At 44.1% G+C, this 27,064-nt stretch overlaps 1 protein-coding gene across 3 annotated transcripts in view; it reads right to left on the bottom strand.

Annotated features, from left to right (window-relative positions):
- The window catches only part of igsf9ba (immunoglobulin superfamily, member 9Ba), an 84,263-nt gene that overhangs the window by 35,660 nt on the left and 21,539 nt on the right, over positions 1 to 27,064 (bottom strand). For all 3 annotated transcript variants that reach the window (XM_061681786.1, XM_061681787.1, XM_061681788.1), the window contains exons 3-4: positions 15,263 to 15,409; positions 331 to 482 (exon numbers count right to left, since the gene is read on the bottom strand). In XM_061681786.1, the coding sequence (XP_061537770.1) occupies positions 331 to 482; positions 15,263 to 15,409 (299 nt within the window). The remainder of the gene's footprint in view (positions 1 to 330; positions 483 to 15,262; positions 15,410 to 27,064) is intronic.

The raw sequence follows: 27,064 nt of genomic DNA, 5'->3' as shown, positions 1-27,064 counted from the left end.
GATCCTAATAAAGTCTGTTTGCACTTATACACTAAACTATATCTTCAATTAAAAAACACTCCCAACGGGCCAACGTTATGAATAAAACATGACTCACTGTTGAATGTTTGATAGATTTTACTTGAGCACCACTCATTTTTGAGATTCCTTCCAAATGATGTGCTATATTTCACATCACAACAACATGATTAACTGATATTAGCCGGCGTGAGCGATTAAAAATACTCTAGGGGCAGATGGGCGCCATCTGTGGGGAGGAAAAAATACACGCTTCTGGATTAGCGCAGGCTCATAAATCTGAACTGCAACCATGATCTTTTTTATTCTTACCGAGTATTTAGCATTGGTGGCCAGCTCCTCTCCCTCCCTCAGCCAGCTGATCACGGGTTTGGGGTTTCCCTGGGCAGAACAGCTGAGCAGGATGCTGCCCCCTTCCTTTGCCTCCACATACTGCGGCGGTGTCGATGTAAATGTTGGCGGAGCTGTTGGGAGATTAAAAAGTAGACAAAAGTTACTCAACTGTATTCACAACAAAATATTTGTGTTAAATTCTCATAAATGTACTTACTGCCAAGATTTTTTAAATCTAAGCACTTACACTTACTTACCAGGTATTTATTTGAAGGTGTTGTTTATTTTGAGAGATGCATTAATTGACTCAACTGCAGATAATTTGTTACACTACTCACAAAATGTTGGGGATATTTGGCTTTTGGGTGACATTTCCTGCAGTTAATTTTTTGATGTATGTTTGTGAACAATAGTGTCAATGAATTTTGGTGATAAGTCACCACCTGTTTTTTCTAGCCAAAAAGGAAAAACAAGGCGTTTATTTGAGGAAGGCGTTTATTTTTCTTAACTGAATGATGTAATTGGGACACAGTGTCTATGAAAGGGCCAACCACTGTTTGAGGAAAAAGAGTAGTGCCAGGCGTTTATTCGTAGCAGGTGTCTATTTGCAATGCGTTTATTTACTCAACTGAAGAAAATACTGTATCAGCCATTTATTTAAAGGAAACATTGTTTGGGGAGGGGCATTTAATGCTGCTTATGTTAATGCCGTTGAGGTAGGGTCACGGGGGCAGCAGCTGAAGCAGGGAAGCCCAGACTTCCCTCCACCAAGGAGCTTTTTAACCACCTCAGTGACTTCAACCCCAGGGATAGGGGCACCCACCTCAGAGTCCCCAGACTCTGTTTGCTCGTGGGAAGGCGCATCGGGAGAATTGAGGAGGTCTTATTTGGCCCACCAACTCACAACGTCCCGAGTTGAGGTCAGCAGCGCCCTATCTCCACTGTACACATCAGAATCAGAATCAGAATCATCTTTATTTGCCAAGTATGTCCAAAACACACAAGGAATTTGTCTCCGGTAGTTGGAGCCGCTCTAGTACAACAAACAGTCAATTTACAGAACACTTTGGGGACATAAAGACATTGACAAAAAACAATTGTGCAAAAAGATGCAGAGTCCTCTAGCACTTAGAGCAGTTCGAACGACTAATATTGCAATAGTCCGGTGCAATGACCATTGTGCAAAGGGCGCTGAGACTTCAAGGAGTGTATGTGGTTTAAAGTGACAAGTAGTGCGATCATCTGGGACAATGTCGGTTGTGCAAATGTTACAGATACTCCTCAATCAGTGTGCAAATGGAGCAGATGCTACTCTGGCATGAGTGGCCAGTATATGCAAATAGTGCAGCATGGCGAGACAACTACAGTGAGTGCACAAGTAATAAATAATTGGCCCCACAGAAATGTGACAACGAACTCAAGTCAAAAAATTGCCAGCTTGTTGTAATGGAATTATAGGTTAGGTGTTTAAGAAGTTGATCGCAAGAGGGAAGAAGCTGTTGGAATGTCTACTAGTTCTAGTTAGCGTTGATCGGTAGCGCCTACCTGAGGGAAGGAGCTGGAAGAGCTGGTGACCGGGGTGCAGACGGTCCGAGAGGATTTTGCACGCCCTTGTCTTAGTTCTGGCAGCGTGCAAGTCCTCAATGGTGGGTAGGGGGTTACCGACACTGCTACCCCCTCCTGAAACATCAGATGGTGGACCAGGAATTTCCTCGAAGCTGTCAGGAAGTCGTTTTCCATGGCCTCACTAAACTCCGCCCCCAGCTTTTTGCCTCAGCAACCACCAAAGCCGCTTGGCCAGCCGGTACGCATATGCTGCCTCCGGAGTCGCACAGACCAAAAAGGCCCGATAGGACTCCTTCAGCTTGACGACATCCCTTACTGCTGGTGTCAATCAACATTTTCCAGGGTTGCCGCCACAACAGGCACCAACCACCTTACAGCCACATCTCCGATCGGCTGCCTCAACAATGGAGGCGGGGAATGTGGTCCACTCTGACTCAATGTCCCCCGCCTCCCCTGGAGTTCTGCCGGAGGTGGGAGTTGAAAAAAAAACTAAAGCGGTACAGAAAATGGATGGATGTGTTCATGACAAATAAAGATTCTTCTTCTTCTCTTCTTCTGTTTGAAGCAAGCCAAGGATCCCTATTAATGTGTTGAAATTCCGGAAGTGGCTTCTTGCTACAAGCTAAATTTGTGGAGTAACTGCTTTGATGACCGATGAAGAAAAGGGGCTCCCCTAAATGCCACACTTCTTTAAAATCCAAAAGGAGCCTCTTGGTGATGTCCTCACATTACCCTCTGATGCTCCTAAGCTTCACCCGCAGCTACAGAGATGAAGCTCTTCACAAGCGACCCCGGGCCGATAAACCTTCCTTCTTTTTTTGCTCCCCACTTTGAGTATTTCAATGGAGTGATGATAAATAATGGCAGTGTGCTCATTTTGAAGAGAGAGTACAAGTGGGCCACATGGCGTCATGCAAACTAATGGTCCACTTACAACGCTGTCTGTCTCTCCAGTTTGCTGCCTAATAAACACTCTTCGGATACACAAGTACAAGGTAGGCGCTAGTTGGACGGGTTTAAGTGTCATGGTCTGTGTTTTGGTTTGGGTTATGTTTAGTTTTGTTCCATGTTTTCCTGTGTTCAATGTTTGTCGTGTGCTCATTAAGTTGTTGTGTCCACCTGTTCTCGTCTGCGTTGTGTCAACCAATCAGCTCTCTCCAGCCACTCATGTCTTGTCCAGGTGTTCCTCGTTGTCTCGTCTATCTGTTTGTATTTAGTTCCCTGGTTTCTTTCAGTTCTTGTCGGTTCATTGTCGTTGTCACATGTCTCTGCCATGTCATAGTCGTCAGTTGTCTTTATCATTGTGGTATGTTATTGTCAGGTGTCATTCTCCCTTTCTATTCCACGTCTTACTCACAGGTCATAGTTTGTTTCCAGTTTTAGATATTCGAGTGTTTCTTTGTTACTTTGATTTGATTGGTATCTGTTGTGGGACTTTGTTTAGTTTTCCCTTTTTGAAGATTAAATATTATTTTGAGACTCCCGCACTCCTGCCTTGCCTCCCTGCTTCCCTGCAATTGGGTCCACCATGTTCTTGCCTTGCGTTACTCGCCCTCGCCTTAACCACGTACGTGACAGAATGAACCGACCAGAACAGGACCCAGCGGGAAGAAGATGGCGTCACCCTGGACACCACCAAACTGCCTCCCACCGTCCTCAGCCTGCCATCCATACCTACCCTCCTCCAGTAAGCCCAATCGTTCAGTCTTTTCTGTCCTTTTCATCGGGTCCCCCCACTTGTCCTAGTTATTCACCATGCCCTACTATTTTACATCCACATGTTTCTTTAGATTCTGATTTTTCTGATTGTGAAGATGGCCCCGATTTAGTTAACCTTCTGTCTGATTCTGACTCTGACACAGACTTAGATTTTTCTGGTTCCTTCCCTAGTTTATCCCGTCCTCGTCAGTTTTTGTCACGTCTCCCCATTTCCAACCCCAGTGAGTCCAAAACCTTTCCCTCGGACCTTTTCTTGGGCACCCGTTTGGCCATCTACCCGGGACCGCCGCGTGGTGGCCAACGGAGGCGCCCAAGTAAAGGTCAAATTTTGCCCCCTCGTTTTTTCCCTGTTCACAAGTCACTTAATTTTTCACCTGTTCCCACACGTTGTTCCACGGCTCCACTTAAGTCACGTCCAGTCAAACCTGCCCCCAAGCCACCATGTTCTGTACCAGCCATTTTTCCTAGTTCACCTTCCCGAGACCTTGTGCACTCTTCCACTCCCGTACCCTCTACTCCCACACCTCAATGGCGGCAGGCTGAGGAAGCGACTGCAGGCCCCGTTCCTGCTCCTCGGCAGCTGCGGCAGGCTCCCGTTCCTGCTCCTCGGCAGCTGCGGCAGGCTCCCGTTCCTGCTCCTCGGCAGCTGCGGCAGGCTCCCGTTCCTGCTCCTCGGCAGCTGCGGCAGGCTCCCGTTCCTGCTCCTCGGCAGCTGCGCCAGGCTCCCGCTCCTGCTCCTCGGCAGCTGCGCCAGGCTCCCGCTCCTGCTCCTCGGCAGCTGCGCCAGGTTCCCGCTCCGGCGGCGCTCGTCCAGCGGCCGCCACCCGTCCTTGCTCCGGCGGCGCTCGTCCAGCGGCCGCCACCCGTCCCCGCTCCGGCGGCGCTCGTCCAGCGGCCGCCACCCGTCCCCGCTCCGGCGGCGCTCGTCCAGCGGCCGCCACCCAACCCCGCTCCGGCGGCTCTCGTCCAGCGGCCGCCACCCGACCCCGCTCCGGCGGCTCTCGTCCAGCGGCCGCCACCCGTCCTCGCTCCGGCGGCTCTCGTCCAGCGGCCGCCACCCGTCCTCGCTCCGGCGGCTCTCGTCCAGCGGCCGCCACCCGACCCCGCTCCGGCGGCTCTCGTCCAGCGGCCGCCACCCGACCCCGCTCCGGCGGCTCTCGTCCAGCGGCCGCCACCCGACCCCGCTCCGGCGGCTCTCGTCCAGCGGCCGCCACCCGACCCCGCTCCGGCGGCGCTCGTCCAGCGGCCGCCACCCGACCCCGCTCCGGCGGCGCTCGTTCAGCGGCCGCCACCCGACCCCGCTACGGCGGCGCTCGTCCAGCGGCCGCCACCCGTCCTCGCTCCGGCGGCGCTCGCCCAGCGGCCGTCACCCGTCCTCGCTCCGGCGGCGCTCGTCCAGCGGCCGCCACCCGTCCTCGCTCCGGCGGCGCTCGTCCAGCGGCCGCCACCCGTCCTCGCTCCGGCGGCGCTCGTCCAGCGGCCGCCACCCGTCCTCGCTCCGGCGGCGCTCGTCCAGCGGCCGCCACCCGTCCTCGCTCCGGCGGCGCTCGTCCAGCTGCCGCCACCCGTCCTCGCTCCGGCGGCTCTCGTCCAGCGGCCGCCACCCGTCCTCGCTCCGGCGGCGCTCGCCCAGCGGCCGTCACCCGTCCTCGCTCTGGCGGCATTCGTCCAGCGGCCGCCACCCAACCCTATTGCCTGGCCCCTGCATTACCATTGGCTTCGGCACCGTGGCCGTCCACCTGAATGGCCCTGTAAAGACCCTGGTGCTTGGCGTCCTGGACGACCTCCTGAACCGCTCACCCAAGCACCTCACCCTGGGTGGCCTGGATGGCCACCAGACTGACCTGAGGGGTGGACTCTGTACCCTCCTCCAGGCCCCCTTCCGCCCACCCTGGGTTGGTGACTTTTTGGTTGTTGTTTGGGGAACGTCTGGGATCCGTTCCTTTAGAGGGGGGGTACTGTCATGGTCTGTGTTTTGGTTTGGGTTATGTTTAGTTTTGTTCCATGTTTTCCTGTGTTCAATGTTTGTCGTGTGCTCATTAAGTTGTTGTGTCCACCTGTTCTCGTCTGCGTTGTGTCAACCAATCAGCTCTCTCCAGCCACTCATGTCTTGTCCAGGTGTTCCTCGTTGTCTCGTCTATCTGTTTGTATTTAGTTCCCTGGTTTCTTTCAGTTCTTGTCGGTTCATTGTCGTTGTCACATGTCTCTGCCATGTCATAGTCGTCAGTTGTCTTTATCATTGTGGTATGTTATTGTCAGGTGTCATTCTCCCTTTCTATTCCACGTCTTACTCACAGGTCATAGTTTGTTTCCAGTTTTAGATATTCGAGTGTTTCTTTGTTACTTTGATTTGATTGGTATCTGTTGTGGGACTTTGTTTAGTTTTCCCTTTTTGAAGATTAAATATTATTTTGAGACTCCCGCACTCCTGCCTTGCCTCCCTGCTTCCCTGCAATTGGGTCCACCATGTTCTTGCCTTGCGTTACTCGCCCTCGCCTTAACCACGTACGTGACATTAAGTCAACAGCTGTGTTTTACACTTTAAGATACATTACATCATTTTCACACCATAGTGATTAAGCAGCTATGCCAAGCAATTAGTTGGGCTTTAATTACAAGGCATATTATTGATCTTTATTGGAGATTGGGACTGCAGAGAAGAAAGTGACAAATTATGACTTTCAATGTGTAGTTTTATACAGATTAATAGCAACAGTTCCATCCACTCTATATATTGGGTTCATTATAATTAATCATTGTGCCATTATACAGTATTTCACTGTCGATAATATTATAGTTCCCACTTTGCACAAACTGCAAATATTACTGTAGCATAATTAGACACATTTTATTTTTATTAACACATACAAATATGCAAAACCTATTCAAACTTATTTTAATTCCTTTTTGTTTATACTTTGTTGGTTGCTCTTATATTGTTAGAATGAGTGTATGTGTGTGAATTTTGCTACCGTGACAACTCAATTACTCTCAAGGGATGAATAAAGTATTTATCTACTGTCGTGCCTTGACTTACGAATTTGATTCGTTCATCTTTCCCCATTAAAATTAATGGAAATGCCATCAATTTGCACCCACCCCCAAACTTTTGTGTGTGCCTTGTCAACCAGGGGACAGTATATTACTTACATAATAAATACAGGAAGACAATCCCTTCTAAGCTCAGTAAGCAGCAGTAATAGTCGATTTTTTGTAGAGTTTGTGAGTATAGTTACATTGCCTGTGTACGTGTTGCTGCAATGTTTGGGTTCAAATATCCATTACTTAAAGGGTTTTAAATACCACTACATCAAGGCTAGTTTTGTTAGCCTGTCTATACTGCTATGCATTTTAAGTTAGCATTAAGCTAGCAGATTTGTAAGTCATGTGGTTTGGTTAAATACTCAATGTGTAATCTTTTTTGCTTCATGTTTAGTTTTACAGTAAATTTCAACTGGGAATGACAATAAACACCTTAGACAAGCACTTTGCCTTTTTTGAAGAACTGTTCACAATCTGCCACTTGTTATTATCTGCTGCTTGTTATTCCTCGCAAAAATAAACTTAAAAACGATAAGATTGAGCCTCATTCACTAACAGTAGGTATGCACACATTTGTGCTTAAATCATGCGGACACACAAATCAGTGATTCGTCAATGTTCGTACTTGAATTTGTTCATACTCTGGAAATAAATTTAGAACCTCCTCAGAGCATGCGTACGCACAAATAGTGAATGATCTACTTTCGAAAAAATGTTAAATACACAGAGACAGATATTTTTTCAGATCATATTTATCATGTACTACTGTCAAGTTATAATGATTGTTTTAGCAAATATGAATTGGAACTCCCTCTTTAAATATTTAGTTGCCAATCTTTTCCATGACTTCTGCTTTCAAATAAAATTTGCAATAAAAATATATTGACAATCAAATGCAGGGTGCAATAATGTATATGTAATAATACAATGAGGTGATTACACATTTACAGGATGTACTGTATATGACGTTCACGATCATCACGGCCATATGTGGGAAACCATAACGACCACATGGCCTGTGACAGAAATGAGTCTGACATCTCTGAATTTGAGTTTTCAATTAACCCAACATGCATGTTTATGGAATGTGGGAGGAAGCTAGTGTACCCAGAGAAAACCCACCAAAGCACAGTGAGAACATGCAAACTCTAGAGGAGAAGGCTGGAGTTGAGATACGTAGACGAACATATTTACTATGTAACCACATAGAATGCTGTGCTCCCGCTACATATAAGCGCTGCTTTTAAATTGTAACCCTAATTTAGTTGCCTCTTGGGGGGAAGGAGCATGGTGTGACAGCAAACAAGCGGCGCACACACCGTGGCGATGACAGCAGGAACATCGGTCAACCTGGGACTGCAGGTACGGCGAAACACTGGAGTTGCTCCACTAAAAAAGTAAGCTATGCATCACCACGTAATTCTACTTGCAGCAGCCCGCCCGTCATCAATTATACACATTAAAGAGGTCAGAATCGGATTCGTCTGCTCTTTTGGAGGCACGCATCCATGCTCGAACACAGTGTTCTTTGAAGGTTCGCTCACTCTTGAGGGGTGACATCCCACATAATGAACATAAAATATTTTACAGAGAAGTGGACCAGAGAGACAAGGGGAATGTCCTAAATGTCATTTTCAAGGGTGATCAATTGGTAGTGTAGTGGTTCACATAACTGAATTCTACCAATTCACTACGACTGAATGGTGATCAGTTCAGGGTATAGCCTGCCCTTGCCCTAAGTCAGCTGAAATAGACTGTAGCTCCATATCCCCATGATACCAAATCGGAATTATTGCATATAAAATGCAGATGGATGTAATGCGATTGTGAAATAAAGCAACAGTATTTAGAAATTTGACCTTCCTAAAGCGCTTCAAAATCATTTGGACGCCATGCTGGTTTGTAATAAGGGAAAAAAAACAGAGTTATTGGTATGTTGACCAAGAATAAACCACTTTAATATATGTCTCAAAGTGTGGTACGTTAACCACTATTAGGGCTCCTTGTAGTGGTACGTGAATTGGCTAAGTACAATTCAGTTGTATTTAACTTTTTAAATTCAATACAGGCGGCACGGTGACCGACTGGTTACCACATCTGCCTCACAGTTCTGAGGACCGGGGTTCAAATCCCGGCCCCGCCTGTGTGGAGTTTGCATGTTCTCCCCATGCCTACGTGGGTTTTCTCCGGGCACTGCGGTTTACTCCCACATCCCAAAAACATGCATGGTAGGTTAATTGAAGACTCTAAATTGCCCGTAGGTGTAAATGGGAGTGTGAGTTGTTGTTTGTTTGTATGTGCCCTGCGATTGGCTGGCAACCAGTTCAGGGTGTACCCCGCCTCTCGCCCAAAGATAGCTAGGATAGGCTCCAGCACACCCGAGTGAGGATAAGCGGTACAGAAAATGAATGGACGGTAGTTCAATACATTTGCATTTAGGAACCGTTTCTTTTTATACATTTATTTAGGTACAATTGTTGTTGTTAAATTGTCCCTAGGTGTAAATGTTTGTTTGTTGATATGTGCCCTGTGATGGACTGGCGACCAGTCCAGGGAGTACCCCGCCTCTCACTTCAAAGTCAGCTGATAAAAAGTCCAGCTCACCCGTGACCCATGACAAACCCTTTAGAAAACGGATGAATGCAATATTGGCTTGATCCACAAGTTCTGTTCTCCTGTTTCCATGAAGATATCAATGCGGATAAACATCCCTGGATTGGTTGCCAGCCAATCGCAGGGCACATATCAACAAACAAACATTTACACCTATGGACAATTTAACAACAACAATTGTACCTAAATAAATGTTTAAAAAGAAACAGTTCCTAAATGTAAATGTATTGGACTTCCATCCAAAAAAATTGATGGCATTTCCATTCATTTCAATGAGGAAAGTTGATTTGAGATATGAGTGATTTGAGTTATGAGCAAGGTCACAGAACAAATTAGACTCATCAGTCAAGGTAGCAATGTATTAATTTTCCCCATGGTCGATTAAAGAAACTAATTCCAATGGCCATCCCTAATACGGATATGCTAAAAGCTTGCATCTTCTCCATTCGGGTCAAAATGGCAGTCTATGCCCATGACACAGGGTCTGTTTTTTTTTTTTCTTACTTTGAGTGTTTTCTTGATGTCTGCGAAGCTGAGTGATGCGTGAAATGCACAGCGAAGGGAGCACAAGGCAGACTAGACAGGAGGAAGAAGAAGAGGAAGAGGAGGAGGGAGGCAGACCGGAGGGAGACTGGCCTCACTGTCTTTTTTCAGGCACAAGGCCTCGCCATCTGACACCTGCCACTGAGTGGGCACTAATACGCCGTCCGCTTGGCAGGAAGCGAGGGCCACTGAACAGGAACTCCAAAAGAGGAATGTGTGTGTGCGCGCGTGTGTGTGTGCGCGCGTGTGTGTGTGTGTGTGTGTGTGTGTGTGTGTAAACAGGAGAAACAGCAAAGGGCTACGCGGACAAAGAGGGCACCTGCTTCCTTCACACCACTTCCAAGCCATTGCTTGTTTGATGTGTGGTCTCTGAGCCAACACCAACATCTAGGTCTTCAGAACAAACCGGGTGGACTCTAAATGCTTTGAGGCAATGCCACGACATCGCTGCTGCCCTATTGCCTTTTTGATTGCATTTCTAATTGCACAAATAGTCCAATTGCACAAATAGTCCAATAGCATTTCTAATTGCACAAATAGTCCAAAACATGCATTAATTGGAGACTCTAAATTGCCCGTAGGTGTGACTGTGAGTGCAAATGGTTGTTTGTTTGTATGTGCTCTGCGATTGGCTGGCAACCAGTTCAGGGTGTAGCCCGCCTTCTGCTCGATAATAGCTGGGATAGGCTCCAGCACGCCCGCGACCCTAGTGAGGAGAAGCGGCTCAGAAAATGGATGGATGGATATATAAATATATATATATATATATATATATATATATATATATATCCACACATACATACATACAGTGTGTACGGAAAGTTTTCAGACGCTCTTAAATTTTTCACTCTGTTATATTGCAGCCATTTGTTAAAATAATTTAAATTCATTTTTTTCTCATTAATGTACACAAAGCACCCCATATTGACAGAAAAAAAACGTAATTGTTGAAATTCTGGCTGATTTATTAAAAAAGAAAAACTGAAATATCACACAGCCATAAGTATTCAGACCCTTTGCTGTGACACTCATTTAACTCAGGTGCTGTCCATTTCTTCTGATCATCCTTAAGATGGGTCTACACCTTCATTGGAGTCCAGCTGTGTTTGATTATACTGATTGGACATGATTAGGAAAGCCACACCACTGTCTATATAAGACCTTACAGCTCACAGTGCATGTCAGAGCAAATGAGATTCATGAGGTCAAAGGAACTGCCTGAAGAGCTGAGAGACAGAATTGTGGCAATGCACAGATCTGGGCAAGGTTACAAAAAAAATATGCTGCACTTAAGGTTCCTAAGAGCACAGTGGCCTCCATAATCCTTAAATGGAAGACATTTGGACGACCACAACCCTTCCTAGAGCTGGCCGTCCGGCCAAACTGAGCAATCGGGGGACAAGAGCCTTGGTGAGAGAGGTATAGAAGAACCCAAAGATCACTGTGGCTGAGCTCCAGAGATGCAGTCGGAAGATGAGAAAAAGTTCTAGAAAGTCAACCATCACTGGAGCCCTCCACCAGTCGGGGCTTTATGGCAGAGTGGCCCGACGGAAGCCTCTCCTCAGTGCAAGACACATGAAAGCCCGCATTGGAATTTGCTAAAAAAAAAAAAAACACCTTAAGGACTCCAAGATGGTGAGAAATAAGATTCTCTGGTCTGATGAGACCAAGATAGAAATTGTTGGCCTTAATTCTAAGTGGCATGTAGGGAGGAAACCAGGCACTGCTCATCACCTGTCCAATACAGTCCCAACAATGAAGCATGGTGGTGGCAGCATCATGCTGTGGGGGTGTTTTTCAGCTGCAGGGACAGGGAGACTGGTTCCAATCGAAGAAAAGATGAATGCGGCCAAGTACAGGGATATCCCGGACAAAAACCTTCTCCAGAGTGCTTAGAACCTTAGACTGGTCCAAAGGGTCACCTTCAAAAAGCACACAGCTAAAATACCGAAGGAGTGGCTTCAGAACAACTCCGTGACTGTTTTTGAATGGACCAGCCAAAGCCCTGACTTAAACCCAATTGAGCATCTCTGGAAAGACCTGAAAATGGCTGCCCACCAACATTCACCATCATTCCCAAAAAGTCTCATGGCTGTATTAGCTCAAAAGGGTGCTTCTACTAAATACTGATCAAAGGGTCTGAATAACTACGGTTGTGTGATATTTCAGTTTATCTTTTTTAATAAATCTGCAAAAATTCCGTTTTTTTCTGTCAATATGGGGTGCTGTGTGTACATTAATGTAGAAAATATACACACACACACACTTTCCCTAAAAAAATTATATAATGGAAAAGTATTTATTTCCATAATTCCATTCAAAAAGTTAAACTTTCATAAATTGTAGATTCAGGGCCCACAATTGAAACAATTTCAAGTATTTGTTTATTTTTTACATGATTTGGTCTTCCAGCTCATAAAACCCACGAAATCAGGAATTCAAAAAATTAGAATACTGTGAAGAAATCACCATTTACTTCTCAGTTTTTGCAGAAAAAAAGAAATTTGGGAATAACAACAGTGAATTCAGTTTGAAATGAGTAATTCCTGTTCAAAATGATGAAATGTCGGGAACTGACTGCAACTAAAAGAGTCCTCATTAAAGCAGTTTATGCTCTCACATTCTATTCTCATGGGAAACTATGCCTCTAAAGTTGCATAAACTTGATGTCAGCAAGTTGAATAAGAATTAATTGAATTAATTCAATACAAACACCGTCCAATGAACTAGTTTGCGTACCGGTGTAAAAATACATGGTCACACACGGCACACACATTCAATTAATGCTGTATTTGCTGTTTTTCATTCATTTTTTTGTATCTTTATGGGCGTGTTTTTCATAAAACACTTTACTGGAATAATGACTTTACTACTTCATTAGCATAGGTCAGAAAGACTATGGCATGTTCTGACTTGCGTACACATTTGAGGAGCGGCACCAGAGCCAGAATTTGAACCCAAGTGTGCTAGCCACCATACTGCCTGACCGGCCTGCAATTGAATTTCCAGTATTTTCTGTAGGAGAAATTGCAATTTGAACTTATTTTTTTCTTCAATATCTAACCAAAATAGGGGTCGACCAGCATTCCACAAGGGACTGCTTTCGACCTTGCAAGGTTTTACTGTGTTGCAATTCTGCATTAGTGTGCTTGATTCTCAGCAGTCACACAAAGTAGGGGGGGAAATTACTTGATTTATCATTTGTGTTAATGCTTGATTCTCAGCATCCACAAGACTAAAGGTCTGAATGTAGATGTTATTTGGGATATTATTAGTTGCTGATGAAAGGCCTGACAGGAGTGAAGCGCTCTGCAGCAGGAAGTTGAGCGTGAATACTGATGGGGCAAAACGACAGAGGTGCAGTATGCCGGCACAACAAGACATTCATAAAAGCGCACAGGTGACGCTAGGCGCCACAGTCTGACCTATTCACTCTCATGCGGACAGAGGGTCTCATGCAGTGGCAACATAAATGCTGATGATGTCGGCACTATCGAAAAAAAAAAAGAATCAGCCATTACACACAGCATGTTTTACTCCAATGTGATTATGTAGGGCCGTGGAGTTTATAAATGGTCCTTTACAGTACACTATTCCACATGCTGCACCTTGTCATCATTATTCAAATAGGGATGTCTGCTAGCTACTGTAAAACATATGCATAATCACTTTTCACACACCAGAAATACATGTGTGAATGACAAAGAGGAGGTTAAGTGACCTGCGAAATATTGTGTGAAAATCAACAACTTTCTATTACTTGACTAAAAGTGCTGCATACTGAAGGCAAACCAGTTTTTGTTGCATCACACACATCTGCAAGCCCAAAAAAGCTTGATATGAAAGCTGGCTAAAATGCATTCTGCACGAAAAACACAGCACACTGCATCATCTGATTTGTTAATGCACTTGGGGGCTTGCTGGGGAAATCCAAAAAGTGCAGATATGTTATTTTCCCACCAAGTCATCACTTTGATAGCTCGCAGACGACGTCTCAGTATGGCCTTAATCAAACCAAAATCAATAATGTTGGCTCGCTCTAACTACTCTCGTGAAAACGTACATCAGTGGGACATTTACCGCATTTTTAAAGACCAGATGCTTTTAAAAATGAGCAATCCATCATTGGTGCAATCAAAACAATAGTGGAATTTTAAAGTACTTATGTAGGTAGATTTACAATAGAAAGTGCCAGATTTTAACTTCATATTTTCTTCAGTAGGACTATTTACACCATTTTTGAGAAATGCAGCAAATGATAAAAATGACCTTACCCGTGTTTGATTCCAATATAACCAACTGAAATCTGATTATTTACATGAAATTTGCAGGCAACTAATTACTAAACTGAACAAAGGATATCTGGAGAGATAATATATATTTTTATAATAAATTATACCTTTGTAATATTTTATAATGTACATATGTACATACAGTTGTTCAAAATTATTATGATTATGATTATTATTATTCATTCATCCATCCATCTTTTGTACCACTTATCCTCACTAGGGTCACAGGTGAGCTGCAGCCTATCCCAGCTCACTGAGGGCGAGAGGCGCGGTACAGCCTGAACTGGTCGCCAGCCAATGGCAGGGCACAAATAGACAAATTTCCACTCACATGCACACCTACGGGTAATTTAGAGTCTTCAAATAGCCTACCGTGCATGTTTTTTGAATGTGGGAGGAAACCCGAGTAACCGGACAAAACCCACGCAGGCACAGGGAGAACATGCAAACTCCACACAGGGAGGCCGAAGCCCGGATTGGAACCCTCCACCTCTGAACTGTGAGGCGGATGTACTAACTAGTTGTCCACCTATTATTATCATTATGGGCATTATTGTTATTATCTTTACAACTTCCATCCATCCATTTTCTGCACCGCTTATCCTCACTAGGGTCGCGGGTGTTATGGAGTCTATCCCAGCTATCTTCTGGCGAGAGGCGGGGTACCCGGAGAAAACCCACGCAGGCACAGGGAGAACATGCAAACTCCACACAGGCGGAAGCCCAAACTCCTCAGAAGTGTGAGGCAGATGTTCTAACCAGTTGTCCACGTGCCGCCATTATAATTATTATTACTACTACAGGTAAATATGCAATATTCTAAGTAAGTAGCACATTAGTGTAAAAAAAATAACACTAAAATAACATTAGTGTAAAAAAATAAGACAACCAATGTTATAGTAACATTATAATTTTAAGCCACTCCTTCAAACTCTTAACTTTAATGATGGCCGAGGAGGAAAGTGTAATAAAAGTTGCACATTACCCCTGGCGATTATGTATATATTTTTAACATGAACTATTACATACGGTAAATGTAAAAATAAGTTAGTGCTCATGTTATGTTAATAGCAAGACATTTTGCAGTTAACATAAACAGTCAACCAGCCTCAGTAGAGATTGGCCATGATACTGACCGTTGACCGTTAGGTGCACCCAGCTGCCGTTGTGGAAGGTGTCGTACTGTTGCTCCAGCATCAGGACCCTGCACTCGTACCAGCCCTGGTCTTCCGAGCGCACCGGCTCGATCTGCAGGGAGGCCTTCCCGTGCAGAGCGGCTCGACCTGTGGATGCGTGGGAAATACAACACGAGTTGTCAAGAAATCATTAAATTCTTTGGACCAGGTCAGTGGTCATGCTGGGGTTTCACAGGGATGACTTTCATGCAGTCAGTTCAGTGAGGGATCGATTCCTGCTCAGTGACTGTCTCTGTGTAGCATGTCTAACCATATTGTCATTCCATATGTATCAGGTCTGTCTGAGAAACTCAGAAGGATTTTTAACCAACACAACATTACGGTACACTTCAAACCTGGTAACCCCCTAAGACAAAGGCCATACCCTGAAAAGCAATCTGGTGTATGTGGTCAAGTGCAGTGAGGAATACACAGATACATACAGTACAATGAGGAAACCAAGAAACCACTGAGCAGACTCATGGCACAACATAGACGGGCTAACTCCTCAGCACCTCCTAGAGAAACAGCAGTCTTTTGAGGACAAAAATTTGCATATTTTGGACAGAGAAGACAGGTGGTTTGAAAGAGGGAGAGAGAGAGAGAGAGAGAGAGAGAGAGAGAGAAGCCATTTACGTGAAGGTGGAAAGACCATCTCTCAACAGAGGAGGTGGCTTACGACGCTACCTACTGCACAGGTGTCAAACGGTTGACAAAAAAATAAGATGGCTGCCGGGGTGCAGCCACACAGTTTGGCAGGTCCTGTGCGTTTGCTTAAAAAGTCATCCAAAGATCGAGTAGGACCATGGATTATGCTATCAACGTATTCCTTTGCTGTTTGGATAACCCTCTATCTTCTGCTAAGTTCAACATGTCCAAGAAAAAGGGGCACTCTAACCTTGTATCCAGCCAGATGGAGTTAGCACATGCTATTCACAATGGTACTGGACTATGGCCATGCTAGGCCACCCCCAGGTGAGCAGGAACAGGCCGTCACAGGCAAACCACTCCTGGGTGTTTTTAATCTCTTGCTGATACTTCTTTTGGCTGGTGATGTTGAACTAAACCCTGGGCCACTGCTAGCTGGGCCTCCACCTCTGCTACCTGGGCCAACATCACTGCCAACTGGGCCTTTACCTCGAGCAGCCGGGCTAACACCAATGCTAGATCAGCTAACATCATTGCTAGCTAGGCCTCCACCTCTACCGGCTGGGCCTCCACCTCTGCTTGCTGGGCCTCTACCACTGCCACCTGGGCCAACACCACTGCTAGTTGGGCAAACACCACTGCTAGTTGGGCCAACACCACTGCTAGTTGGGCCTCCACCACTGCAAGCTGGGCCTCCACCATTGCCGGCTGGGCCTCCACCACTGCTAGCTGGGCCTCCACCACTGCTAGCTGGGCCTCCACCACTGCTAGATGGGCCTCCACCTCTGCTAGCTGAGCCTCTACCACTGCCACCTGGGCCAACACCACTGCTAGTTGGGCCTCCATCACTGCTATCTGGGCCTCCACCACTGCTGGCCGGGCCTCCACCACTGCTAGCCGGGCCTCCACCACTGCTAGCTGGGCCTCCACCACTGCTAGCTGGGCTTCTGCCTCTGCTGGTTGGGCTTCCGCCTCTGCTAGTTGGGCCTCTGCCTCTGCTGGCCGGGCCTCCACCACTGCTAGCCTGGCCTCCACCACTGCTAGCTGGGCCTCCACCACTGCTAGCTGGGCTTCTGCCTCTGCTGGTTGGGCTTCTGCCTCTGCTGGTTGGGCCTCTGACTCTGCTGGCTGGGCCTCCGCCTCTGCTAGCTGGGCTTCTACCACTGCCGGCTGGGCCTCCACCACTGCCGGCTGGGCCTCCACCACTGCCGGCTGGGCCTCCACCTCTGCCGGCTGATGCGGAAGCTGGCAGCGTAAAGCTATATCCAAACATTCCCAATAAAAGAAACAGGGGGCTTCCAAACCCCGCAACACTAAAGCACCGGAAATGCAGAGTGTTCCTAACCGTTAATAACTCTAAATTAATATGGGACTCAACACGTAAACCAAAAGGCATTATTTGTGCACACTTAAATATACGAAGCATTTTAACAAAAAGTGATCAGGTCAATCACCTTCTCACTGACTAAAATATTGACTTCCTCTGCCTATCTGAGACATGGTTCCATGAATCTTCGCCCTCAGCAATACTATCTGTACCTGGTTATAAAATGTTTAGAAACGACAGACAGGGTTCTAAGGGAGGAGGTGTTATGATTTATGCCAAGGACACTTATAATTGTAATGAAATACATGTTACAGATGAGAATGGATTATAATTTCTTGGACTAACTCTTTCTTTGTCACAGCAAATGTCTTTTATTCTTGTAGTTATTTATGGGCCTCCCTCATCAAATGCCGCTTTTTATGAAACGCTGGAAATTTTACTGAAACAACTCAATCTTGCAAAAGAGGTGCTAATAATGGGTGACCTAAATGTTAATTGGGAAGTTAACAAAGTTAGGAAAAAATTGAAAAGGGTTATTGATGATATGGATATGACTGAGGTAATTAATGGCCCTACGAGAATTACAAACTCCACCCGAACTCAGATTGATCTAGCTTTTACTAATAGGCCAGAAAGGATCTTGAAGCCATACAATATGCTCACAGGATTGTCTGATCACAATCTTTTAATGGTCACAAGAAAATTAAATAAAAAGCGCTTCAAACCCTTGGCCACCACTGAATCCAATAGGATACCAAAACATGAACAACAAAATTTCCAAGATTCTATCCAAGAAGTAAACTGGGATGTATTACTTGCTGGTAAAAATTTAGATGAGGATTGTTCTAAATTTACCAACAAAATACAAGAAATTATTATACAATTTACACGGATAATTAAACTAAAAGCTAGAAAGAATGGCCTTCCTTGGTTAAACACATTTATTCTGAAACTGATGAAAGAACGCGATCATTCCTTGAAGTTGTCGGTCAAACCAGGATACAATAGACACCACTTTATTTCACTGAGAAATAGGGTAGTGAAAGAAATAAGAAAATCTAAAGCTGACCTTTTCATTACTGCTTTGAATAGTGCGAAGGGAAATTCAAAAATAACCTGGAATTATATTAAAAAACTATTGGGTGATTCACAAAATAACAAAACAAAACTAATGCAAATTAAATTAAATGGAAACATCCTGACGGAACCTCAAATGATGGCTGATGCTGTAAACAACTACTTCATTGAATCGGTGTCAGAAATCTCTTCTAAGTTTGGAGTAAAACAAAGGAAGGAATACCCTGCATTGTCTGCAACGCAGTTCTTTACTATTACAAATATTACTGAGAAGTTATCGATTTAATTCATTCACTCAAACCATCTAAGGCAAAGGATGTTTTTGGAATGGACACGACCATGCTCAAAGATCTAGGTTCAACTCTTGCAACTCCTATTGCCTCAATAATTAATCTTTCAATTTCATCTGGTCACTTTCCAAAGGCCTGGAAATCTGCTATTGTTACCCCTGTCTTTAAATCCGGTGACTCAACTTGTCTGAATAACTACCGACCTATAAGCATTCTTCCGGCCATTTCCAAAGTTGCAGAAAAATGGGTGTCAGAGCAGATTGTCCATTATTTAAACAGCAGCTCCCCCTCTCTCCACGCCATGCAGTTTGGTTTCAGATCCAAGCATTCCACTGAAATGGCTACATGCCTCTTCATTGAGAAAATAAAATCTTCTCTCGACAAGGGTGGAGTTGTAGGGGCGGTGTTCTTGGACCTCAGGAAAGCTTTCGATACTGTTCACTGTTCACTGTTCTTCTTACCAAGCTCTCAAAATTTAACTTCTCTTGCAAAGCTGTGAGCTGGATTGAATCATATCTGCATGACCAAACACAATCTGTATCAGTTAACAACTGCAGATCAGAGTCTCTTAGGCTAACCTTTGGAGTCCCTCAGGGAACAATATTAGGCCCCCTTTTATTTAGTCTTTATATCAACGATTTGCCCACTGTTTGTTCTGAAGCAGAGTGCGTAATGTATGCAGATGACACAGTTTTCTTTTTTCATGGTCGCTCCAAAGATACTGTTGCTGCTAAACTCACTAATACAATGTCCTGTGTCACAACTTGGTTGCAGGAGTGCTGTCTACAGCTAAACGTTTCTAAAACTGTAGGCATGTATTTCACTAAAACAAATAGAGTATCACCTGACCCCGACATACTTGTTAATGGAGAAAAAATGCAAATTGTCAGCCAATACAAATATCTTGGGTTAATAATAGATTCACAGCTTTCCTTTAAAGCCCATATTGACAAATTGTGTAAAAATATCAAATTAAACCTCGCAAATTTTCGTGCAATTCGAAATGAAATGTCAACTGAAGCCGCAAAAATTTACTTATATTCAATTATTCTTAGTCACTTTAACTATTGCATAACCAGTTGGTCCCAGGCTGGTCAGAATGCAAAAAAAACATTGGAAGTTTTGTACAAACAAGTAATTAAAGTGATGGATAAAAAACCAAGGCACTATCATCACTGTGCAAATTTAAAAAAATACAGTCTTTTAAACTGGGACAGTCTTCACATATTTGCAGATTTAAATTTGATTTATAAAGTACTGCATGATTTGGCCCCAGCTCCTCTGGCTGAGCTCATCAGCCAAAGAAACAGCTCTGAGCGTGTCACTCGAGGCTCGGTCAGAGGTGACTGTCTCATTCCTCTGCGCAGGAGCACTTTCAGTAAGTCAGTCTGGTCAGTGAGGAGCGCTGGTGAGTGGAACTCAGTACCTGAGGCGGTTAAACTGCTTACAACATACAAGGCCTTCACAAAAAAACTGAAAATGTGGTTAGTTAACACCTATAGCTGCCAACACTAAAAGACAAGTATGTTATGATGTTTTTTTTTTTTTTGTTATGATCAAATGATTTGTGGTTTTATTCTCTCTTAATAGTATAGTAAGTCTTTGATTATGTATCCTGTATTATATTGTCTTGTAGATGTATTTTACTGCTTTTTTACATCATGGCCAGGGGACTACAGATGAAAACTAGCCTTCTGGCGAATTCTGGCTTTTTTAACCATGTGTATTTCATGTGTTTTATGAAATTGCATTGTCCCCTTTCAAAAAAACTGATTTAAAAAAAAAAAAAAAAAAAAAAGAAAACTCAAAACCCAGGGGCCACATCCGGCACGCCACGTCAATTTATGTGGCCCGCGAAAGCAAATCAAGTGCGTCGACTTCATGTTTCTTGCTAAAATGACTTTGCAAATCATCTTCACTTTTAATAACATTGATACAGTATATTGCAAACATTTTTGTTACCAATCCCCATTTTCAAAATAAACTGAATAATAGTTAAACTAACATTTTACTGCCTTCGGATTTCAAATATAGTTATTCATCTGTGTGTATATTAATTGAACATTTACTGTATGTGTTGCCAGTCATGACGGCCCCCGAGGGAAACCATAACTACGATGTGGCCCGCAGCAAAATGAGTTTGACACCCTTGACATACTGCACCTCCCACATACGATGCAGTTTTTTCATCCATTCCAAAGAAACTCAATAAATCTGCCTCCAACAAATAAACAAAAACAAGGCCTTCTCTGACAATAACAGAGCTCTAAAACCCCTTTTTACAACTGAATGGAATATTAATGAGGGCGTTTCCACCTAACGACTCATGTTGACGGACAGCGACCTCTCTGCAAGGCCTCTTAACGACTGTCGTTTTGCATTCCAGAACAATGATACCATTCGATGTTTTGGGCGGGCCTCCAACTTGGAGCATAAATTGTTGTGCTTTCCTAACTAAACCTTGTTGCATGAACTGATGAATTTGCCTCGGATGATAGGCGAAATGTCTTGTAGGACAACCAGAATAGTCCATTAGGCATCGATTCAATGCCCTGAGAATGAAATGAACTCGATGAAGGACAATCTTCACAGACATCTATGTGCCGTAGGACTGACTGATGACCAATCCAGGGTGTATTCTGCCTGTCTCCTACAATCAGCTGGGACAGACTCTGCTAACTAGCTGGGTAACACACCAGTGGCTGTAGGTTTTTCTCTGTGTGTCCTGCAGTTGAGTGGTGACCATTCCAGGGTGTGGTCTGTCTTATGGCCACAATCAGCTGGGACAGACTCCAGTGACTGTAGGCTTGTGTCTACATGCTGTAAGATTGAGTGGCGACCAATACTGAGTGTAGTCTTCTTTTCACCAAGTCAGATGGGAGAGAGTTACAGTAGGTTTGCCTTTATGTAACGTGTACTTGAATGGTGATCGATTCAGTGTGTTCTCTGCCTTTTGCGCACAGTCAGCTGGGTCAGACTTCAGTGAGTGTAGGTTTGTCTCTCCGGTTTAGTCTAGCACACAGTCATCAGAGTCCACATAGGCTTGTGACACCCTCTTAACTCTCAGAAAAAAGTGCAAACAAGTTGATTTCCCAGCTCATACAAATATGTGAAATTGTCCAACTGGCTGGAAAACAGAGCAGCTGCTTAGCAGTAATTCCTGGAGGCCACAATTTTAGCAGATTCAAAAGAATTCATGCGGGTGGAAAAAACAGCCTTCCATCTCAAAGAAGGCATACGTTTCACACACAACTTGTCCAGTCTGCCACTTTTTTTCCTCCTCCTTCACAGCTCGGGATAAATTGGAATTCAAACAGGGGCAAATCGCAAGGGAAGGGAGAAGTTGAAGAAAGCGAGCCTGCCGAAATCTGCTGCCCCTCGGCTGTCTGTCTTGCAGCTTCCGGCCCGCTGCTCACACGGCCACCTTTGACAGACCGACAGACTAAAACGTTGGCTTCTGCCAGGCCTGACAAGTGTTCTGAGGTAAAGCCCCTTTGCAAACTTTGATGTGTAAACGGTATGTACGAACTGCTTCCTGTTCCTAGGAGTCGAGGCTGCTGACATGCTCTTGCAGAACTGTACGTACATGCAATGCATATATGGGCAGTCGTAGCTTGGGTGGAAAATGGACATCTTTTTTTGTTAGCAGAAAGTCAGTGACGTCACGGGGAGGAGAAGAGCGCAGCAACTGCAGTCTTGCAGGAGAAGAAAAAAAAAGGCTGGTTTGTCTTGAAAAAAAGTCAGGTCTATTTTTGGGCTCGCCGTTGAAGTGCTGAGTCGGGTTGGATACGTGGTGTCTTCAGGAGATCAAGGGAGTCGATGCTGCTCAAGCAAACCACAGTGCATCTTAATCATAATTTTGGGCCAAATTAATAAGCGTTTTTTAAGGCTTTCACATACTGCACATCCAAATGTACCATAAAAACAAATTCTTTTTAGCACCTCTCGAAGATTTATTTGACGAATCAGCGCTCCAAGTCAGTTTCACTTGGAAACATAAAATTTAAGATGAGTTGATCCATGAAAAACTCAAGAATGCATGGTTGAAAAGACACAAAAAGCTGTTATTTTGGTTTGAACCAGCCCTTTTCAGTTAATTTTAGTGATTCCCAGTGGTCCCTCAATGATAAAATGATTTTGTCCGATTGCTAGCAAATTTGAAACACGTACTAGACAGATGGGCAATGCTGTGCTGCGAATAGTTTTTAATCACTGCTTGTGGTTACCATGAAAAAAGAAACTCTTAACAAGTGAATACAAAAATTGGCTCGGTGGCACCTCTCCCAGCATTATTTGAAAATTCAGCTCCCAAACCCAGTTTTGTTTCAGAACATGAAACTTGGTGGGCATGTCTATCACGAGTAGAGCCACACAAAAAAGTCTCAAGAGCACATAAGCAGTGTTGGGGAGTAACAAACTACACGTAACATCCATCCATCCATCCATTCATTTTCTGAGCCGCTTATCCTCACAAGGGTCGCAGGAGTGCTGGAGCTTATCCCAGCTATCTTCGGGCAGGAAGCAGGGTACACCCTGAACTGGTTGCCAGCCAATCGCAGGGCACACATAAACAAACAACCATTCGCACACACATTCACATCTACGGGCAATTTAGAGTCGTCCATTAACCTACCATGCATGTTTTTGGGATGTGGGAGGAAACCAGAGTGCCTGGAGAAAACCCACGCAGGCACGGGGAGAACATGCAAACTCCACACAGGCGGGGCCTCAGAACTGTGAGGCAGACACTCTAACCAGTCGCCCACCATGCCACCCTACACGTAACAACATTACTTAATCCATCCATCCATTATCTGAGCCGCTTATCCTCACAAGGGTCGCGGGAGCGCTGGAGCCTATCCCAGCTATCATCGGGCAGGAGGGGGGGGTACACCCTGAACTGGTTGCCACCCAATCGCAGGGCACACATAAACAAACAACCATTTGCACTCACATTCACACCTACGGGCAATTTAGAGTTTTCAATTAACCTACCATGCATGTTTTTGGGATGTGGGAGGAAACCGGAGTGCCCGGGGAAAACCCACGCAGGCACGGGGAGAATATGCAAACTCCACCCAGGCGGAGCTGGGATTTGAACCCCGGTCCTCAGAACTGTGAGGCTGACGCTCTAACCAGTCGTTACCGTGCTGCCATTATAAACTTGTTTGTTGCATTATTTGAACTTTATCGTTTTATCAGTTTATTATTTGAGTAAAAAACAAACGTGGTTGATTTCAAAAGAATTGTCAATAGATTCATTTAACTTTTGAGGAAAGATCAAAGGGTGCTGTTAATTCGTTAAAATTACAAAAAGTAATCAAATGTAATTAGTTATATTACTTTGAGAAAGTAATTGAAACAGTTACACTACTATTATATTACTTTGAGAAAGTAATTGAAATAGTTACACTACTATTACATTTTCAACAGGTTAACTTGTATTTGTAACCAACTACATTTCTAATCTTCCGAACACTGCCGATAACATTTTGACATTTTGGTTTGAAGTAGCCCTTTTAGAGTCATTTTGTCCCTTCACAGGTGTTATTCCGATACAAACTTGTCCTGTGACCTAGGGTTGACTGATGACCAATCCCGGCTGAAGTTTGGCTTTTGCCCATAGTCAGCTAGGACAGACTGCCACTAACTGGTAACCAATCCAGGGTAAAGTTTGCCGGCCGCCCAAAGTCAGCTGGGGCAAGCTGTAACTGACTGGCAACCAATCCAGTGAGTTTGCCTTTTACCCACAATTATCTGGGACACATAATAATTGACTAGCGACCAATCCAGGGTGTAGTCTTTTGCCCACAGTCGGCTGGTACAGACTGTGATTGACCAATCCAGGGTGTAGTCTTTCGTTTCACCCAGTCAGTTTGGTGAGTAGACCCACTTTTTGCAGTTCCAATCCACTTGCATCGGGGCCGCACCGGGCTGGGGAGGAACCATTCATCTCATGACATTTTTGCCCTTGGTCTAAGCTCTATTAATTGCTATTCTACTTTGTTTGGTTGGAGTCGGTCAACAAACAAGTCCACATAAATATTTACCCTAATAATCTTTGGTCCTGCTTCAAAATATTACTTCAAATCTACAGGCCGTGGCTTACGCCGCACAAACCAGGGGAGGTTTTGTTGAAAGATGTACAGTATGATGATCTTACGTCGGCAGCTTGTCCCAGAGCCTGAGAGTCAGACAGAAAGAAAATCTTACAAGCTGCACGGCTGAATTATTGATGGGGTCTTTGCTTTGAGTCTGCATAAAAATAGATGTTTTTAAATGCTGTAATTTCCATACAGCCTCGAGACAAACACGCACGGTAATAAACTAGGGGAAAATAATATAGTCTGTGAGGGGGTGCACAAAGTGTAACGTTTAGCAGGAAGAGATCTTTTCATTAGGGAGCATTTACTTCAAAAGTTGGGTTTTCAGCAGATTCAATTATGTTGAGCAATTATACAGCTCATTGCAAAATGAACACATGCAAAATTGTGGAATGGTAGGATTCCAAAATATGGAATTAACTTTTAAGTGCCTCAGTGGGTGTTGCTGGTTTGGTTAACAACATATTTCAAATGGGTTCAGCAGTTATTTATTTAACGTCCGTCCATGAGCTGAGATAATTACACTTACCGTGCATTGTTCTACAGTATTCCTGACAGAAAAAGGGAGTCATCTATATGAGAGAGGCGTTTGATTTGAAACCTTAAACCGGGCTTGAAACATGAATTGGAAAACCCTGTCTTATAAATCAAATAGAAATCTAATTTGAAGCACTAATCTTTTGAAACATTAATTTTAAACTTTAATCAAATTTTGAAAGGTAAACACAGCCTTGAACCTAACCCTAACCTGAAAACCTACAGAAACCCACACCCTGTCTTAAAAATCTAATTTGAAACCCTAATCGCGTTTTAAAACCTTAATTTGGAACCATCGTTTGGCTTTAAACCTTAATTTGAAACCATAGCCCCTTGTTTAAAACCCAGTTTGAAATCCTGATTAGAAAACCTAACAACAACCTAACCCTAATTTAAAGTCTTTTTTTAAAAAAAAAATATTTACCTAGTCTTCTTCTCACTGGCCTTACCTCGTTAAATAAATAAATTTAAAAAATATTACAAGTTTCATTTGAAACCCTAGCCTTGGCTTCAACCCCAAATTTTAACCCCTAACGCTGGTTTAAAAGCCCAATTGAAAACCCAAAATATTGTTTTTAATTGAAACCCTAATTCCTAACCCTTACCTTGGCTTCAAACTGTACCTGAAAGTGATCAAAACTTAAAAGTGTCATTCGATAAAATAATTTGTAGGATGCTCCAATACTAAAATATTTGACAGCTGCAGCCCAAATTGAAACCCTAATTTCCAAACCCTAACCTTGGCCTAAAACCCTAGTTTGAAACCCTAATCATTGTTTGAAACTCTAACCCCGGCTTGAAACCTTAAAGTGCTTTAATCTGACTGTAGTGTTCATGCGGCTACTGCTCCACAGTCATCCGGAGGCCACAGCAAAGTGGACACTGATGTGCTTTGAAAGGGGGCAGTTTGTCTCACAGCGCAACACCTGCTGTTGGTCAAGAGGTTCAAGTCCACAGTGACATGCTCCTGTAGGAGCACTCGTTGCCACTATAGAGCTACACAGGAGGGACACCCTTTTTAAAAAAATAATAATAATAATAAAAAATAAAATAAAATAAATCAAGACAATAGTCAAAGTCTGGAGGCATTTTCACTTTCAGCACTTTAAAATTCAGCCATGCTTTGCATCCATTGACACCACATTAACAGGGTGGAGTTTGCTACGCAGTATAAAGGAGCCAACAGGAGGGGATAAATGTGACCCCATTCTGACAGTTCGCCATCTTGTCTCTCACACTCACAAACACACACACACACACACACACACCATCAGAGGAAGCAATTTCCTGTTGCGTTGAAGGCAGCGTGCAGACATATTGACTAAATCAGCGCAGGAGGATTTTATTTTTTTAAGGTTACGATGCGATTCATGTGGAGTGTAATGCATCTCTGATCGGCGGAGCTTTCACTTTCAATCAACCGTGTGAGTCACAGATCAATCACATGGCAATGCGGTCGTTGATGTGTGTCAGTTATTTCTTATATGAGGGGTTATTATGTGTGTGTGTGCGTGCATATACTTAAAGCCCTCATTCTAAACCCAAATTGTAACCCTAAACCAGACTTGACACGAATTTCAAACCCTACTTGGAAAACCTAATTTAATACCCCAACCAAACCTGTCCTAAAATCCCAATTTGAAACCCAAATTGTCTTCGAAGTCTACTTTGAGTTCCTAACCCTTGTTTGAAACCCAACAGAGGGTCAAAACCCTCATTTAAAACCATAATTTTGGTTTCAAACCGATTGGCTGGCGACAAGTTCAGGGTGTACCCCGCC

Source organism: Phycodurus eques, chromosome 7, assembly GCF_024500275.1.
Source record: "Phycodurus eques isolate BA_2022a chromosome 7, UOR_Pequ_1.1, whole genome shotgun sequence".
NCBI lineage: Eukaryota > Metazoa > Chordata > Actinopteri > Syngnathiformes > Syngnathidae > Phycodurus > Phycodurus eques.
The sequence above is the reverse complement of the archived record's forward strand: the minus strand, read 5'-3'. Positions and strand labels throughout refer to the sequence as shown.